An 18,312-nucleotide genomic window follows, 5' to 3' on the forward strand; every position below is an offset into this window, starting at 1 on the left:
TTTTGTCCAAACTTGGTGTTCCTGACGTTGCTGGGATTTATGGTCCAGGGGAGGGAGGCCCCATGCAGGCTGGAGGCTGGCCACCCTCGAGTCTCCGAGGCTGGGTCCGCCTTTGGGTAGAGCTGGGGTTGTCCACTGTGTGATAACCCAGGAGGCTGCAGTCCCCCGCACCTGGAGGCCCCGGGCCTCACCCCAAATTCCACCTCCTCCCCATCAGCTAAGGTTCCGGGCCATCTACTACTCCAAGCCCAAAGGGGCACCCCTGATCAGCATTTCTCGCCCCAAAATTCAGAAGGGGACGGGGGGCCAGGAGCAGTGTGGGCTAGTGGGGAGAGCATGGGCCTAAGAGTCAGAGGACCTGGGATCTTATCCCACCTCTACCACTAGTCTTGGGCAAATCACTTCACTTCTTGGCGCATCTAGGAACGTGTCATCTTGGTGGCATGTGGGACATGGACTGTGTCCAAACCCGATTAGCTCCTATCTACCCCAGCACATAGTAAGGGCTTAAATATCATTTAAAAAATAAAAAAGCAGGGGGAAGGGTGACAAGTGAGCTGAGTCAGTGGCGGGAGCCACGCTGACATCGCTTCAGCTGTGCGGGGGCCAGGAAGGAAAAGGAGGAAGGCTAGCCTACCTGGAGGGAAGCCCGGCTGTGGGCGAGGACAATTTTACTTATAGCACTGGGGCGGGGGGAAGGGGAGGCAACATGATCCGCAAATTCCTGATTTTATTTGCTGCCTGCAGGAGGGGGGCTTTAAAAAAAAACAAAACCAAAACCACAAAACAGAAAAACCCCAAAACTCTCAGACCATAGAATTGGGAGGTGATCGATCCCATCTCCCGTCCAGGTTCCAGGAGCTGGATTCAAAGCCGCCGGCCTCACCGCCGGGCTGTTCCTCCACCTGACCCAGGCCACACTGGACAAGGGGGAAGGGTGGGGGTTGGGGGGGAAGCCCAGCTCGGGAAGGAGAGTGGGGTCGTGCTTTTGTCTCTCTTTATTGGACGTGTGGTGGGGCTCTGGACAGAGCTGAGAGTTACACTGTTAAATAATTCAGTTAAAACCAACCAGGACCAGGATCCCAGCTCAGGGCTCCAGACCGGAAGCGGGGGGGGGGGGGAAGGGGGTGAGAGGAGAGGCAGGCGGGAAGAGATGGGTTCCCTCGCCGTCCCCGAGGTCCCGGGCCGGGGTCGACTGCGGCGGTCCCAGCTTTCAACTCTGGATCTCCCCAGAGGAAGGGACTGGGGGCCGGGGAGGGGGCGCAGACGGCCGTGGCCACAGGTGGACGGGTAACTGAGTGTTGCTAAAGAAGGGGGCGGGCGGGGGTGGGGGAGGACGGGCCGGGAGCGAGCGCCGGGGTCCGAGCCCGGGCCGGTGGTCAGGGGTGGGGTGGAGCGGCCGCTGGTAGTTCCCGGACCGAGCTCCGCCAGCCGTCTCACACGTTGTGGGCCCTCTTGGTGAGCTGTGGCTCCTCGTCCACCAGCTTGGACTTGAGGTGCTCCTTGTAGGCCAGGATGTCGCCCGACCACTTGGTGATTGTCTGCTTCTCACAGACCCAGATCTCCTGGGCCACCTGGAGGTGGAAGCGTCCGGGGCCCGGGTTGGCACCACCCCCGGCGGCCATCCCAGCCCCACCCCGCCTCTCACCCGGTGCCACCTCACTCCTGCCTCTCGTCCCCTCCCTCTCTGCTCAGGAGAGCGTTCTGCGGATCTATCTCAAATCCCCCTCGCTGCTTCAAGGAGGTGGGGAAATCCCCTTCCCTTTGAGCTTCGGGCACCAGAGCTGCTCTTGCCAGTGGTCCCCACCCTGCCCGCCTCCCCCCGACCCACTTGCCCGGTGGCCTCCCGCCCCCACCCCGATTCCTGGACCCGAGCCCCTCCCTCCCCTCACCTGCTGGATGAGGCGGAAGTCGTGGCTGACCAGCATCATGCCCCCCTCGAACTCGTTGATGGCGTCGGCCAGCGCGTCGATGGTCTCGATGTCCAGGTGGTTGGTGGGTTCGTCCAGGAAGAGCATGTGCGGGTTCTGCCAGGCCAGCCAGGCCAGGCACACGCGGCACTTCTGTCCGTCCGAGAGGTTCCGGATGGGGCTCACCTGCAGGGAGGTAGGTGGGCGGGGCCCCGGTTGGCCTGGGGACGGCCACTTTTTGGGCCCAGGGCTCAGGGTCTCTGGACGTCAGACCCTCTGGTCCACCCAGCCCAGCTCTCCTCTCTTCAATCGGCCCACTGTCGGGCAAGTGGACGGCCAGGCTGCCGGACATCCGCTTCCCGTCCGTGCCGGACCGCTGGCTACCTAACCCATCCCAAGTCTTTCACCGGTTCCCCCCTCACTTTAGCTTCCTCAACCCTCTTGTAGCCTGACCCCTCTTGAATCTAGTGGCCATTATTTTCTTTTAAATGGAATCCTTTAAGCACTTACTACGTGCCAGGCACTGTACTAAGCACTGGGGTAGATACAAGTTAATCAGGTGGGACAATAGTCCCTGTCCCAAACGAGGCTCACGGTCTTAATTCCTATTTTACAGATGAGGAAACTGAGGTACAGAGAAGTGAAGTGACTTGCCCAAGGACACAGAGCAGACAAATGGCGGAGCCGGCACTAGAACCCAGGTCCTTCTGACGACCAGGCTCGGGCTCTCATTCACTAGGCCACACTGCTTCTATAAGCTCGCCGTCTTCCTGGGGCAAGAGATGGCGTAACTTTGGCAGTTGCTGTGCTGGTTTTGAACTTCCTAATGCCAAGCTCCAGTGGGTGCCCCTTCCCCTGGGGTGGTGGCATTTGGTGAAGAGCTTCCAGTGTGCCCTGCCCTCTGATCTGTCGGGTCAATCAATCAACAGGAGTTAGCGAGTGCCTTCCATGTACAGAATAATGTGCTAAGAGTGTTACGAGACAAGACCCTGTCCTGGAGGAGCTTCCAGTTTTTCTGGAGGGAGGATCTCCACAGTGACTTTGCCAATTCCAACCTGTTCCCCGACCCTGGAGACTCTTGCAGCTGTGGCCCGCCACGTCCCCATCCCTCCAAGTCCCCGCCACTCCCCTGCATCCCTCTAAACCCCAACCTGAAAGTTGCTGGTTCCAGGATGATGAAAGGAGGAGGCTCCCTCTTTCTGCCCCGGCACAGCCCAAGAGCAGGAGCAGGGGCGGAGCCTGCTGGGAACAACTGGCCATCCTGGACTTCCCTGCCCCAACCCCCGCAGGCTCCTCGGGGACACCGCCCACACCTCTGGAGGGGGCTCCTGGGAACCAACTACGAAGCTCCAAATGCTCAGTAGTTTTTTGCACACAGTAAGCCCTCAGTAAATACGACCGAATGAATGAAAAGCAGTCTGGCTCTGGCCATCAGACCTGTGAGCACCGTTTGGTGGGGGGTGATCCCGAGGCGCCAGCAGGACAGAGGTCCAGGGTGGAGGCCCCCGCTTCCCCCGGCCCGGTCACCCACCTGCTGCTTCCCGGTCAGGCCGTAGCGGCCGATGATCTTCCTCATCTCCTCCTTCTCCTTGATCTCGGGGTAGCACTTGAGCATGTACTCCAGCGGGGACAGGTCCAAGTCCAGCTGTTCCTGCAAATGCTGTGGGGGGGCGAGGACCGGACAGTGGCAGGGGGCTGGTTCCGGCCAGTCCCGGAGACCCTCCTGGCCTCCCCACGCCCCGCCCAGCCTCCCGGCCCTTACGATCCTGCCCCCGGGATCTCCGCCTGGGTGACTCCGCAGGCAGGACGACCCCACAGAGTTATCAAGAGCAGAGAAACCCCAATCTCCAGCCCTAGGCCTGGGAAAACCCCACCCAGCTGTACCACAGTTCTAAGTGGCCACCATCCCCACCCCGCAAGGCCGTGGCCGAGCAGCAGCAGCCTGTCACTCACTCCGCCTCCCCCCGATAACGATGGTGTTTACTGAAGTGCTATGTGTGAAGCACTGTGGTAGACACAAAATAAAAAGCTCAGGCTCCGCCTCAGTCCCACATGGGGGTCGCAGTCTAAGAGGGAGGGAAGACAGGTATCTCATTCCCACTTTACAGATGAGGACACTGAAGCTCGGCAGGGCTAAGTGACTTGCTCAAGGTCACCCAGCAGGCCTGTGGCAGAACTAGGTCCTGGACTCAAGTCTCCCGACTCTCGGGGCCGGATCCTTTCCGCCAGGCCACGCTGTCTCCACTCTCCTCTTGCTGGGGGGAGGGAGGGGAACCCAGGCCCACTGAGCTGCCCGATGACCACACCTGATGGTAGCGCCCGATCTTGACGTGGGAGTGTTTCCGGATCATCCCATCAGTGGGCAGCAGCTGAGGGAAGAGGAGGAGGGTGAGCATGTGTACACGCAACCTTCCCCGCCACCCGCAAAGGCCCCCACCATCCTTGCACGCTTCAAGGCACCAAGTAAGAGGACGCGTGGACCAAAGACCCCTGGGAATGGTAGTCCCTGGTAGGACTGCCGGTGTACAGGAGGGAAACCATGCCAAAATTCCACACAAACTCCAAAGCAGAAAGCTGGGGCTGGGGCTCCCCCAAGACAGAAGCACGGGCCTCGGTCCCCAGCTCCACCCCTTGGGGACTCAGGCTTCCCACCCCATCCCTGGGAAACGCGCGCCCCCTTCCCCACCTCTCCGGTCAGCAGCTTTAATAAGGTCGACTTCCCCGCGCCGTTCGGTCCGACCAGGGCCACCCGTGTGTCAAGGTCAATCCCGAATTCCAGGTTGTTGTAGATGCACGGCTGGATGGAGGCGGTGAGAAACGGGGTTGGAGATCCCTCAACCCCACCAGCCCCATACCCTTGGCAGGCCCAGGATGGCAGGGGTTTGGGCCTTGCATCACCCCCCCCAGTGCCCACCCAGGCCTTCCCCTGGGCTGGGAGTTGCGGGGAGCAGCACAGAGTGGGCCCATTCCTCACTCCATCCAAGAAATCCAGGTTCCCTGACTTCCGGCAAGGGCTGGGCCCCCCAACAGGAAGTTGGGGGGAGAGGGGGAATAAGTGCCCAAACCCTTGACCCGCTGCCCCAGGAAGACCCTGCCCTTTGAACTCACTCCGTCACTTGTGTACTTGAAGCTCACATTCTGCACCATGATGACTGGGGGCGGGATCTTCCCACACGGCGGGAAATAAAACGACAGAGTCTGTGGACAGAGACCACGACGTTTAGTGGAGGACAGCCCGCCGGTGGCACGGCCCTCGGCCCCATCCCCGCTCCCCCTGGGACCCCCAGCCCTCACCTTGTCGCTCACGACCCTTTCCGTCAACCCTGACGCCATCATCTTCTGCAGTGTCTTCTCCTTGCTCTGGGCCTGCCGGGCCAGCTTGGCGCTGCCGTGCCCGAACCGGGCGATGTAGTTCTGGAACCGAGCGCCGGGGGTTCAGATCGCGGTGGGCCGGGAGCGGAAACCCTACCCCCACCACCCCCGCTCCCCGCGGCCCACCCGGGCACCTTCATGTGAGCGATCTGATCCTGTTCCCAGTGGAACCGCTTCATCTGGTTCTCCTCTAGCTCCAGGCGTGTCTTCACATACTGATCGTAATTACCCTGTGGGGAAGTGCCCAGTGAGCCCAGGGTACCGGCCCAGGGGCACCGGGCTCCGCTCCTCGGCCTCAGAACCAGTGGGACCCTCTGGGCGCGGCGGTGGGCTCCGACATCCTCGGTCCCCCACTCACTCCGCGGGTTAGGGAGAAAAACGAGTCATTTCCTTGTCGCACCCTGGCATCCTCCAGCTAGCCCCACTCGGAGGGTCGGGTGCCAACGAGGTGTCCATAGGGGCCCGTTCCAGGTGTGAGGACGGAGGGGAGACAAAGGTCCCTAGGAAGGGGCAGGGATAGCTCTGGGGTACATCCTGGCTCCGGGGCGGGTGGCGGGTGCCTGGACCCACAGAGGACGAGTCTCTGGGTCTCCTACGACGCCGCCCCTGACAACCCCCACTCACCGTGTAGTATTTGAGTTTGCGGTTGTGCATGTGGATGATGTTGGTGCAGACCCCGTTCAGGAAGTCCTGGGAGTGGGACACGAGGACCAGGATGCGCTTGAAGCTGCAAGGCCCGACAGCCTGTCAGGAAAAGGGCAGGAGCCGGGGAGCCGGGGTCCCGCCCCGCCGGACCGCCCGGCCCTCGGCGCCCTCCGTGTGGCCTCGCCGCGGCCCCCCCCCCCCCCGCCTCACTCACGTCTTCAGCTCTTCCTCCAGCCACACACAGGCGTCCAGGTCCAGGTGGTTGGTGGGCTCGTCCAGTAGCAGCATGAAGGGCCGGATGAACAGGGCTCTGGGGAGTACGGGGTTCGAGGGAAGGCCGCTGCTGGTGACCGGTGGCCCCCAGAGGGGCCCCCGCCCTCCGCAAACTTGCCCTGTATCCCAACTGGGTCTGGCCCAGACAATGACTTTGCCGATTTTAAGTGGGGAGATGATCACAGAAGGGACTCCGGGGAGGATTAGAAGGTCTGAACGGTAGGGATTATTTTGCCTGGAGAAGAGACTGCTCGGGGGCAGGGGGTCAGCAGTGTTTCTTATGTCAAGAGCCATCAGGTGGACAAGGTGGTACCTGGCCCTTCACCTCTTTATATTCATGTCTGTCTTCCCCTCTAGACTGTAAACTCATTTTGGGCAAGAAATGTGTCTATTGTTCTATTGGACTCACGCGAGCACTTAGCGGAGGGCTCAGCCCACAGAAAGTGCTCAATAAATACGACTGAATGAGTGAATGGAGGAGTAAAAAGAGGCCGTCAAAAATCCCACCCAGCCCCTCACCCCATCCTGGGGAACCAATGCCTCATCAACTCCCATCAGACCCCACCTCTTCCATGATGCCACCACCCTGGCCCCCTCCGACAGCCCCCTGCTTCACATCTCCCCCGGGGTCCCAGTGGGTTACGCTCTTGGTCCCTGTCCAACCAAACCTGAAGCCCGGTTGACCCATTCCCCCGATGGGCAGGGGAGGGGGGGAGGAGGGGGGGGACGGAGGTATCACCTGGCCAGGGCGACTCGCATCCTCCAGCCGCCGCTGAAGTCCTTGAGCTTCTTGCGCTGCATGGCGGGCGTGAAGCCCAGGCCGTGGAGGATGCGCGAGGCCCGCATCTCCGCCTTGTCCGCGTCCAGCTCCTCCAGCCGCTCGTACAGCTCCATCAGCTTCTCGCACTCCGCTGCCGGGGAAAGGAGAGCCGTGGGGGGTCTCCCCAGCCCAGAGCCACCCCGCCTGCCCCCTGCCCCGCTCCCCGCCCCTCCCCGAGGTCCGTACCGTCCTCATGGGCCAGCCGCTCCGCCTCCCTCTCCAGCATGGCCCGCTCAGTGTCCACCTCCATGACGCACTGCAGTGGGGTCTTATCGCTGGGGGGCATCTCCCGGGTCAGGTGGTAGATGTCGATGTGCTCAGGGATGGGCACTTCCCGCTTCCCGATGGCGGACAGGAGCATGGACTTTCCTGGGGGCAGGAGGGGTGCAGGGGGGTGAGGGATGAAGGGAGCCAGCGAGCGAAGGGGCGGAAGACCCTGGACCAGGTCTGACCAACTGGGAAAGGGGGAGGGAGGGAGGGAGGCTCTTCCCCTCTTTCGATTCAGCCCAGTCTCTGCTCTCCCTGGTCCCTTGTCTATCTCACTCACGTCCTGCCTCTGACCCGGAATGCCCTCCCTCTTCACATCCAACCCATGATCACTCTCCCTACCTTCAAAGCCTTATCTCCAAGAGACCTTCCCCAACTAATCCCTCATTTCCTCTTCTCCCACTTCCTTCTACGTCGCCCCGGCATTTGGATTTCCTCTCTCTATTCACATCTCCCTCAGCCCCACAGCAATTATGTACACATCTGTAATTCATTTCTATTAACTTCTGTGTCCCCCTCTAGACCGCATATTCGTTGTGGGCAGGGAAAGTGTCTACCAACTCTGTTGTATTGTACTCTCCCAAATGCTTAGTTCGGCGCTCTGCACACAATAAACTTTCAATAAATACGATTGCTCGTTCCACCTGTTTACCATCTCCCTCTCCCCAGGCCCTGCCGACCGGCTTCCTCTAGCCTCCCCCTCCCCCAAACCCCCACCCCAAGGTCTTACCGATCCCGTTCAAGCCGATGAGGCCGTAGCGCCGGCCGGAGTTGAGCTCCAGCTTGGTGTCGCTGAGCAGCTCCTGGCCGTGGAACGTGAGCGAGAGGTTGATGATGTGGACGTCGGTGCTGTTGGGGTGGGAGGCCAGGACCCCGGTGACCGCCCGGGCGGCTGCTTTCTTCATCTCAAAGTCCTCCAGCTCCTTGGTCAGCACGTCCACTTCTGGAGACGGAAGGGAGGGAGCAGTTAGGGGTCCTACCTGATATCCGGCAGGGCCGGGGTTTGGATCGACTGGGTTTGGACCACCAGGCCCTTTCAGGGCAATCATCGCCCTGCCCCGGCAAGCGGATGCTCTGGGAGGACCCACCGGCTCTGTGACCTTGGACGAGTCACTTCACATCTCTGTAAAATGTATTGTCCCTCCTATTTAGAAATTGAGTCTCACGTCCACATGGGACAAGGGTCCCACGGATCTGACCTGATTCCCTTGTACCGACCCCAGCTCTTAGTACAGTGTATGACAGCAATAAGCGCTTAATGAATACCACAGTTATTATCAGAGTTATCCGTCCCCTTCAGAGGCACTGATGACCCTCAGAACTTCTGTTTTACACTTATTCAACTGAAACTTCAGCTGCTGACTTAGATTCCTCTGTCTGCGAAGACTTATTACACCTGTCCGTCCCAGGAAAGCAACAGCTCCACGTGGGCATGGCGTGGGTCACTCGCTTGTTTCGAGCTCACCAGGCGCTCCGCTACAGGGCACACACAAAATTGGACGGGTCTTTCCAAAGGCCCACACTGTGTCTGAAGATTCAGTGAACCTGTGAGGGGTTGGGGCAGGGTTCGGTGGGGAGGGGCCTGGATCCAGAACCCCTGAAGGCCCTTGGGGAAGTGAAATTGGCATTCACACGAGTGAATTCGCTCGCCTTCCAAAAGACCAAATCAGGCTGTGGCTCGGGATGCCCCCTGGGACCACTGCTTCTCCCAAGAGAGGTTGTGGGGGGAAAAAGCGGAACCAGGGGGAGGAGGGTGGATGAAGAAGTTCGATCATTTCAAAGAGCTGTCAGCTCTTTGCCATTAACGTTCATGCTCCTGTCCCCATCTCTCTCTCAAAGTGGATGTACCGCCCCTGTCCATCTCCAAGTCTGGTCATTAACCTGGAATATCAAACCTTTCTGCTAAAGGAGATCGTGTCTTCTACCTCTACTGAGCTCTCCCAAGTGCTAAGCACAGTGCCTTGCACACAATAGGTGTTCAATGAACACTATAGCTTAAGTCCCCTCTCAACTCTGACCTCTCCCTCCCCGGGCCCTCCGGTCTGTCATTTCCGGTCTACCCGGAGCCCAACTCCTCCATGAAGTGCCCCCTGATTGAGGGTCCCTTTGCGAGGCTGCCGGGCTCCATGTGGTCAGAAGCTCTCTGGAGCCAGGGTTCACCTGAGATTAAAGGTCACTGTGCTAGTAGGTGGCTCCGTAGCTCAGTGGTTAGAGCACTAATCTTGTAAACCAGGTGGAGCGAGCTCAATCCTCGATAGGGCCTCGTACCCTTAATTTTAAGAAGCAGCATGGCATGGCGGATAAAGCCCGGGGCCTGGAACTCAGAAGGACCTGGGTTCTAATCCCAGCTCCGCCGCTTGCCTGCTGTGGGACCCCGGGCAAGCCGCTTTACATCTCTGTGTCTCAGTCACCTCATCCGTAACATGGGAATTGCGACTGTGAGCCCCAAGTGGGACAGGCACTGTGTCCAACCCAATTTGCTTGTGTCCACCCCGGCGCTTAGTACAGCGCCTGGCACACAGTAAGCGTTTAACAAATAACACAGTTATTATTGTTAGTAGTAACAGCAGCTTGGGGGATGGAGTTGGGTGGGAACTCAGCTGCATCCCTCAATACCAGCAGAATTCCCGGGGAAACAGCATGCCCGCTGCTCTCGCTCGCAGTGCCCAAGCTCACCCGTGACCTCTCCGCCGTTGGCCTCATCGCTCTTCTCCTCCGCCGCCCGAGGCTCGACGGTGGCGTCTCCGTTCTCCTCGGGGCCTTTTTTGGGGCGCTGCCGGGCTTTGGCGGCTTCCTTCTTCTTGGCCGCTTTCTTCTTGGCTAGGTCGGAGGGCATGGTGCCGGTCTACCTGATCTTACTCTCAGGGTAGCCTGGGGCGGGGGACGATGCAGGGGAGACCACCGTTAAACCCCGGACCCACCGATCCCTCTCCCCTATCTCCAGTCCCTCTCCACCCTCGTTCTGCGTTTCTCCCCCTGCTCGAGAAGCAGCGTGGCACAGTGGAAAGAGCCCGGGCTGGGGAGTCAGAGGTCGTGGGTTCGAATCCCTGCCGCCCGTCAGCTCTGTGACCTTGGGCACGTCAGCTGACTTCTCTGGGCCTCAGTGACCTCCTCTGTCAAATGGGGATGAAGACCGGGGGGGGGGGCAACCTGATAATAATAACGGTGGTATTCGTTAAGCGCTAATTGTGTGCAAAGCACTGTTCTAAGCACTGGGGGGATCCAAGCTGATCAGGATGTCCCACGTGGGGCTCACAGTTTTAATCCCCATTTTACAGAGGAGGTCACTGAGGACCAGCGAAGGGATCTGCCCCCAGTCACAAACTGGCAAGTGGGGGAGCCGGGATTAGAACCCATGATGATGATGACGCTATCTGTGAAGCGCTTACTACGTGCAAAGCACTGTTCTAAGCGTTGGGGGGGGGATACAAAGTGATCGGCTTGTCCCGCGTGGGGCTCACAATCATAATCCCCATTTTCCCGATGAGGTCACTGAGGCCCAGAGAGGCGAACTGACCGGCCCCAAGTCCCACAGCAGACAAGCGGCGCGGCCGGGGATTAGAACCCACGACCCCGACTCCCGAGATGACCTTGTCTCCACCCCAGCGCCTAGCACAGTGCTCGGCACCTGGTAGGCGCATCCCAAATACCAAGGTGATCCTTATCCTCTCCGTTCGGGCGTATCTGCGGAGCGCTGCCTGGGTGCAGGACACTGTGCTAAGCGCTGGGGAGGACGGACCATAGCAACCGACGGACACAACGAGCTGAGACCCTTCGATGCCCAAGTGGTTTCAAGGCCCGGAATTAGGGGTCAATCCTCCCCTCCCCCCTCCCCTGCAGTTGCCCCCCACCCCCCATTTTCCCCCCCGTTTTGCCCCCGGCCCGCCCGGGCCGGTCCTTCCCGCACTGACCCGGCCTCGCCGCTGGGCCTCTGGCGTAACCGGGCCGCTCCGGCCCCTCCGCGTGCGGCCGGCTCGCCAACCAATCGGCGCCCGCCCTGGGCCCGCGCGGCCCGCGCAGCCTCCCGGGAAATGTAGTCCGCCCGCCCGCGCCTCCTCAGCCTGGAGCCCGCCGTCCAAACTACCTGTCCCGGGAGCCTCGGCGCCCCCGGAATGACGTCGGCGAAACCGCCCGCATCGCCCCCTGGGAAGTGTAGTCCTCAATCCCGCCTGGCTCTCCTCACTAATCACGGTGGAACTACAACTCCCAGGCGGCCGTGCGCCCAAGGCCTCGCCCGCCTCCGGCTGCTCGTCGAGGGGGATGCTGGGAAATGGAGTTCGCCGGTGGGGGTCGCCGGAAGTAGTTTGGGCGGGCCGTTAGTCATTATTATTCATTAATAGTGATTGATAATAATAATGATATAATGTTGGTATTTATTAAGCGCTTACTATGTGCAGAGCACTGGGGAATACAGGGTAATTAGGTTGTCCCACATGAGGCTCACAGTCTTAATCCCCATTTTACAGATGAGGTGACTGAGGCCCAGAGAAGTGAAGTGACTTGCCCACAGTCACCCAGCTGACAAGGGGCCGAGCCGGGATTCGAACCCATGACCTCTGACTCCCAAGCCCGGGCTCTTTCCGCTGAGCTAACAGTCTTCAGCGCACCGTCTTCATCCCCATTTTACAGATGAGGTAACTGAGGCCCAGAGAAGGGAAGCAACTCGCCCAAAGTCACACAGCCGACAAGTAGCAGAGCTGGGATTAGAACCCATGACCCCTGCAGCGTGGTTCAGTGGAAAGAGCCCGGGCTTAGGAGTCAGAAGTCGTGGGTTCTAATCCCTACTCTGTCGCTTCTCAGTTGGGTGACTTTGGGCCAGCCGCTTCGCTTCTCTGGGCCTCAGTTCCCTCATCTGTAAAATGGGGATGAAGACTGTGAGCCCCACGTGGGACAACCTGATGACCTGGGATCTCCTCCAGCGCTTAATAATAATGATAATACTAATAATGTTGATATTTGTTAAGCGCTTACTATGTGCCGAGCACTGTTCTAACCGCTGGGGTAGACACAGGGTCATCAGGTTGTCCCACGTGAGGCTCCCAGTTAATCCCCATTTTACAGATGAGGGAACTGAGGCCCAGAGAAGTGAAGCCACTTGCCCACAGTCACCCAGCTGCCAAGTGGCAGAGGCGGAATTGGAACTCATGACCTCTGACTCCCCAGCCCGGGCTCTTTTCCACTGAGCCCCGCTGCTTCTCAAAGAGGCTTAACATATGCCCACTACTATTATTATTTATCTAGACCGCCGCTACCGATGCTTGTATCTGCTGTCTGCAGGCCCGCTGTGGGCCAGGGCTTGTCCCTTGGGAGCGCTCAGCACAGCGCCGCGCTCAATAAGTACGATCGAGGGGGCGGGGGCCTGGCGCCGGACCATAGAGAGGAGGGCGGGCGGGGTCCTCCGGCCCCGGCGGGAGCGGCCGGAAGCGGCTACCATAGAGACCGGAAGTGGGCCGGCCAGGCTCCGCCCTGTGAGGTGGCAGCTGTGCTGCAGCTGCAGGAGGAGGAGCAGCAGCAGCAGCAGCAGCGGTAGCAGCGGCAACAGGGCGCGGGTCTGCCCCGGTTCCCTCGGGGTCGATCGGCGCCGCTCCTCCTGCCCTCTCCCTTCTCCCCTCTCCCCTCCAGTCCTGCAGCCCCCTTCTTAAGTGTCCTCGGAGCTGGGAACGGGGTCTGCCCCATTCCCTCCACCCCTGGAGCCAGTCCTTCCCCCCCCCTCCGGAAACCAGCGCCTCTTCCCACCTCCCTACAAAACCTTAGATGCATCCCCTTTTCCCCCACCCGTCGTCCCCCCCCCAAAGATTGGCTTAAATCTTTTTTTTGGAGGGGGGGGTGGGTGTCTTCCACCTTGGGGGAGACCAGATCCGGCCCCAGTCGGGCTCCGTAAAGGATTCGCCGCCCTCCTCCCCATTCGAAGCTTTCCGAAGACGCTGCCCAAAGAGGCCCGCAAGAGTCGGTCGGACTGGCAACGGAGCGAGGGCTGCGAACATGGCGGTTTGAGCAGTCGGCTCACGCCCCCGCCGCCTCCTTCCTCCAGGACCGGTGGGGTTTCTCCGACTGGGGTCCCGAGGAAGGGTCGTCAGTGGGGTGTCGCCCCCTTAGAGCTCCTGGGCGGAAGAAAGTCTCCTGTTGCCACGGAGGACCTGCTTCCGGGAGTTGGGAGCGTCTTGTCCCCTCGCCCCTAAGGGGCCCGGAGGCGGGGCATCGCGCCCGGGCTGCCCCCCCGAAGGGAAGGATGCGGCCCCATCGCTCCCCCTAAAGTCCCGAGCTTCCTCCGCCTTGGCCCGGAGCCCCGGGGAGCTGGGTGTATGGCTCATCGCCCCCCGCTGCCGCAGCTCCGATCCTGCCCTGCTCACCCTTGGGGCCCGGGCAGGGCGTCGGGCCGGGAGGCCGTTGCCAAGGAATTCCGGGCTTCCCGAGCGGTGCCCCTCTTCCTCTCCAGATTTCCCGGGTAATGCCGGAGCTGGGCCTCGGGAGCCCTCCAGCCTCGCCCAGCGCTCCGTCCCGAGCCCCGTCCATCCTCATCCCCATCCTCATCCCCGAAGGCGCGCCCCCAGTCTGGCCACCATGCGCCTGGGGTCCCTCCTGGCCGTGCTGCGGCCGGCGCTGCCCCTCATCCTGGGACTGTCCCTGGGCTGCAGCCTCAGCCTCCTGCGGGTCTCCTGGATCCAGGGGGAGAGCGAGGACCCGTGCGCGGAGGCGGCGGCGGCGGCGGAGCCCGGGGGCCCGCGGAACCCCGATCCCAGGGCCCGGCAGCCTCACGGCGACGACGACTTCGAGCCCCGCATCGTCCCCTACTACAGGGACCCCAACAAGCCCTACAAGAAGGTGCTGAGGTGAGAGCCCCTCACGCCACGGACCCCCCCGGGCTTCAGGCGGGGCCTGCCCACTTTCCCCAAGAGACCCGCTCCCCACGCCTGACTCTTTGGAGTAGACACCCACGCTGCAGGCAGATGACAGAGCCGGGATGGGAACTCGGGCCTGCCGACTCCCGGTCCTGCGCTCTTTCTTCTAAGCCTCGTCGCTTCCCCTGACCTAGTGCGTCCAGCCCAATCCCGGGAGGCACGGGGTGAGACCCCCCCCCTTCAGTGCCAGGTTCACGGGAAGGCGGGGGGCGTCACGTCCCTGAACACACCCAGGTCTATATGCTGCTGCCGGACCCTCTCCCTTTCGGCAGAAGCGGGCTCCCGTGGGGAGGGGGTGCAGCCGATGGCCTGCAAACTCTTTCTAGTCAAGCTCATCGTGGGCAGGGAATGGGTCTGTTCTGTTGTACTCTCCCACGTGCTGAGTACGGTGCTCTGCACACAGTGAGCACTCAACAAATATGATTGCCTGCCACCTCCCTGCAGCCGGGGGAGGGGGACCACCTCCCCGAATCCACTCTCTCTCTCCATCATTCTCCCTCTCCCCCGACTTCTCTCTTCCTCCTCCCCCACCCCGGCCCGCACGTCCATCCGCACGTCCGTCTCCCCCCCGCAGGACCCGCTACATCCAGACGGAGCTGGGGTCCCGGGAGCGGCTGCTGGTGGCCGTGCTGACGTCCCGGGCGGGCCTGTCCGGCCTGGCGGTGGCGGTGAATCGCACGGTGGGGCACCACTTCCCGCGGCTCCTCTACTTCACGGGGCAGCGGGGGGCGCGGGCGCCGGCCGGGATGCAGGTGGTGTCCCTGGGGGACGAGCGGCCCGCCTGGCTCATGTCCGAGACGCTGCGGCACCTGCACGCCCACTTCGGGGCCGAGTACGACTGGTTCTTCGTGATGCAGGACGACACGTACGTGCAGGCCCCGCGGCTGGCCGCCCTGGCCGGCCACCTGAGCATCAACCAGGACCTTTACCTGGGCCGGGCCGAGGAGTTCATCGGGGCCGGCGAGCAGGCCCGCTACTGCCACGGCGGCTTCGGCTACCTGCTGTCCCGCAGCCTCCTGCTCCGCCTGCGGCCCCACCTGGACGGCTGCCGCGGGGACATCCTCAGCGCCCGGCCCGACGAGTGGCTCGGACGCTGCCTCATCGACTCCCTGGGCATCGGCTGCGTCTCCCAGCACCAGGTAGGCGCCCTCCCTCCCCGCCGGCACCGGGTAGGCACCCCCACCGGTACCGGGTAGGCACCCCCACCGGTCCTGGTGACGCCCCTCTAGATTGTGAGCTCACTGTGGGCGGGGAACGGGTCCCTTCTCTTGTTCTGCTGGACGCTCTCTCAGGCTCTTGGGACAGCGCTCCGCACACGGTAAGCGCTCAGTAAGTACGACTGACTGACCGATCCAGGCTCAGCATGTGCTCCGGGCCGAGCGCTGGGGTAGAAATAAGAGAAGATCAGGTCAGACCTGGGAACGGTAAACCGATGGAGATGCCCCTCTTGACTGTAAACTCGCTGTGGGCGGGGAACACTTAGTTCCCTGTTGTTCTCTCCCAAACGTTTAGTACAGTGCCCTGCGCACAGTCTTTGCCCAGTGTCCACTCTGGGTGGGGATGAGACCAGCTAGGTTGGCCCCGGCCCCTGTCCCCACGTGGGACTCACCCTCTAAGCGGAGAGAGGACGGGGATCGAATCCCCATTTTACGGACGAGGAAGCCGAGGCCCCGAGTCGCATAAGCGACTCTTCCGAGGTCGGGCAGCTTCCGCTCGCCATCCCCCCCGGCACTTCCACACCTCCCCTCGGTTCTAGATCGTACCGTCCTCTCCCAGGCGCTTAGGACCGTGCTCTACACGCAGTAAGCGCTCAGTCGGTACCTTTGATGGATCGATAGCTTCCCCGCTACTTCCCTCAGGTTTGACCTCACAGCGTCCCTGGGAGGCGGAGAAAGGCAAGTGGGCTTGTCCCCAATTTAGAGGGGAGAAAGCTGAGGCCCTGGGCAGTTAAGAGATTTGCCCGAGGTTCCTCGGTGGGCCAGGGGCAGAACCGGGCCCTCATCCGCTCGAAAGGTGGGCGGGCAGACGTGGTGATGGGCTGGGGAGGGCGGGACCCTCCTCTGAGACGCCCCTCATTGGGTCAAGGTGGGAGAGCTCTCCGCCGCCTGCCGCCGCGATACAGGGCTGTCTGGGGAACAGCAGTGGAGTTTGTCGTCTTGTCGGGCGTGGGGACAGTGATTCCCCGATACGTACCCTCGGGCCCCTCCCTCAGGGTCAGCAGTATCGCTCCTTTGAGCTGGCCAAGAACAGGGATCCCGAGAAGGAGGGGAGCGCAGCGTTCCTCAGCGCCTTCGCCGTGCACCCCGTGTCCGAGGGGACCCTGATGTACCGGCTGCACAAGCGGTTCAGCGCCCTCGAGCTGGAACGGGCCTACAGCGAGATAGAACAACTGCAGGTGACGGGGCCGGGGCGGGGGGCCTGAGGGCCGGGGGCGAGGGCGGGCTCAGCAGGCCAGCACCGGGTAGGAGCCGGGCGGGCGCACCCGGGAGAGGCCGCTCCGGTCCGCCAGCCAGGGTGACGGGGCGGGCGGGCGGGGGAGAGTGGCGGGTGTGTAAAGGGGGCGGAACGGGCGAGCAGAGAGGGCGAACCGGGCCTCCCCGTCCCCTCCGCAGGCCCAGATCCGCAACCTGACCCTGCTGACCCCGGAGGGCGAGGCCGGGCTGAGCTGGCCCGTGGGGCTCCCGGCCCCCTTCAGCCCGCGGTCCCGTTTCGAGGTGCTGGGCTGGGACTACTTCACGGAGCAGCACCTCTTCTCCTGCGCCGACGGGGCCCCCAAGTGCCCGCTGCGGGGGGCGGGCCGGGCCGACGTGGGCGACGCGGTGGACGCGGCCCTGGAGCAGCTGAACCGGCGCTACCAGCCCCGCCTGCGCTTCCGCAAGCAGCGCCTGCTCAACGGCTACCGGCGCTTCGACCCGGGCCGGGGCATGGAGTACACGCTGGACCTGCTGCTGGAGCCGTCACCCAGCGCGGCCACCGCCGGGCCCTGGCCCGCCGCGGTCAGCCTGCTGCGCCCGCTCGGCCGGTGGAGATCCTGCCCATGCCCTAACGTCACCGAGGCCACCCGCGTCCAGCTGGTGCTGCCGCTCTCGCCGCCGAGGCGGCGGCCGCCCGGCCTTCCTGCGGGCCTAACGCGGCCGGCGTCCTGGAGACCGCGAGCACGCGCTGCTGACCCTGCTCCTGGTGTACGGGCCGCGCGAGGGGGGCAGCGGCCGGGCGGGGGGCGCCCGACCCCTTCGCCGGGTGCGGGCCGCGGCGGCCGAGCTGGAGCGGCGCCACCCCGGGGCGCGCCCGCCTGGTTGGCCCGTGCGGGCCGAGGCCCCTCGCAGGTGCGGCTCCTGGACGTGGTGTCCAAGAAGCACCCCGTGGACACGCTCTTCTTCCTGACCACCGTCTGGACGCGGCCGGGCCCCGAGGCCCTGAACCGCTGCCCGCATGAACGCCATCGCCGGCTGGCAGGCCTTCTTCCCCGTCCACTTCCAGGAATTTCAGCCCGGCCCTGACCCCGCCCCGGCCGGCCGCCCGCCCCGCCCCGAGCCGGCCCGCCCCGCCCCGGCCGGCGGCCGCTTCGACCGCCAGGCCTCGGCCGAGGGCTGCTTCTACACTCGGACTACCTGGCGGCCCGGGCGCGGCTGGCGGCCGAGCTGGAGGGCCAGGAGGAGGAGGAGGCCCTGGAGGGCTGGAGGTCCTGGACGTCTTCCTGCGCTTCTCGGGGCTGCACCTCTTCCGGGCCGTGGAGCCGGGGCTGGTGCAGGCCTTCGCCCCCGCGACCTGCAGCCCGCGTCTCAGCGAGGAGCTTCTATCACCCGGCTGCCGCCTCAGCAACCTCGAGGGCCTGGGGGGCCGGGCCCAGCTTGGCCATAGGCCCTGTTCGACAGGACAGGGCCAACAGCACCATAGCCGACCCCCCGGCGGGGGCCGATTCGGCACGCACGGAGAACCCCGGACCCTCGGGCGGCTCGGTTGGGGGTTTTTGGTTGGGGTTTTTTTTTTTTAACATAACATGTAAAAGTTCTTCGGCCAGATCAGCCCCGGACCGGTCGAGCGGAGCGGAAGGGGGTTGATGGGGCGGAAGGGGAGGGGCCGCCCTCACCCCCCCCCCCGGCTCCAGGAATTGCACCGGGTTTCT

The 18,312-nt window shown here is 62.8% G+C and overlaps 2 protein-coding genes across 3 annotated transcripts; one reads left to right on the forward strand and one right to left on the reverse strand.

Moving 5' to 3' along the window:
- Positions 1-713: 713 nt before the first annotated feature.
- LOC100082689 (ATP-binding cassette sub-family F member 2) lies at positions 714-11,273 on the reverse strand. 2 transcript variants are annotated; one of them, XM_029078452.2, is made up of 15 exons: positions 11,199-11,273; positions 9,964-10,158; positions 8,018-8,230; positions 7,207-7,389; positions 6,940-7,111; positions 6,142-6,237; positions 5,907-6,009; positions 5,417-5,512; positions 5,205-5,324; positions 5,019-5,108; positions 4,597-4,707; positions 4,217-4,279; positions 3,442-3,570; positions 1,893-2,096; positions 714-1,574 (listed from the first exon to the last, which is right to left on the reverse strand). In XM_029078452.2, exons 2-15 carry the CDS (start codon positions 10,121-10,123, stop codon positions 1,437-1,439), a joined length of 1,878 nt encoding a protein of 625 aa, XP_028934285.1. In that variant the 5' UTR covers positions 10,124-10,158; positions 11,199-11,273; the 3' UTR covers positions 714-1,436. The 2 variants fall into 2 exon arrangements, with proteins under 2 accessions (XP_028934285.1, XP_028934286.1); XM_029078453.2 differs by lacking the exon at positions 11,199-11,273 and adding an exon at positions 10,916-11,079.
- Positions 11,274-12,728: 1,455 nt separating this feature from the next.
- Positions 12,729-18,247, forward strand: CHPF2 (chondroitin polymerizing factor 2). The gene is given in 13 exon segments (XM_001513242.5): positions 12,729-14,117; positions 14,761-15,325; positions 16,399-16,581; positions 16,799-17,138; positions 17,141-17,181; positions 17,183-17,270; positions 17,273-17,332; positions 17,335-17,472; positions 17,475-17,614; positions 17,616-17,784; positions 17,787-17,861; positions 17,864-18,036; positions 18,038-18,247. Coding segments are annotated over 13 exon segments (2,451 nt in total). The 5' UTR covers positions 12,729-13,848.
- The last annotated feature ends 65 nt before the right edge of the window (positions 18,248-18,312 follow it).

This window comes from Ornithorhynchus anatinus, chromosome 13 (assembly GCF_004115215.2).
Source record: "Ornithorhynchus anatinus isolate Pmale09 chromosome 13, mOrnAna1.pri.v4, whole genome shotgun sequence".
NCBI lineage: Eukaryota > Metazoa > Chordata > Mammalia > Monotremata > Ornithorhynchidae > Ornithorhynchus > Ornithorhynchus anatinus.

Coding starts and splice junctions, on each gene's coding strand:
- LOC100082689 (XM_029078452.2), bottom strand. CDS start 10,123: ATGCCCTCCGACCTAGCCAAGAAGAAAGCGGCCAAGAAGAAGGAAGCC. Junction 5,325..5,416: donor ATCAGATCGCTCACATGAAG/GTGCCCGGGTGG, acceptor GCTCGGTTCCAG/AACTACATCGCCCGGTTCGG. Junction 4,280..4,596: donor TAAAGCTGCTGACCGGAGAG/GTGGGGAAGGGG, acceptor CTCTTCCCTCAG/CTGCTGCCCACTGATGGGAT.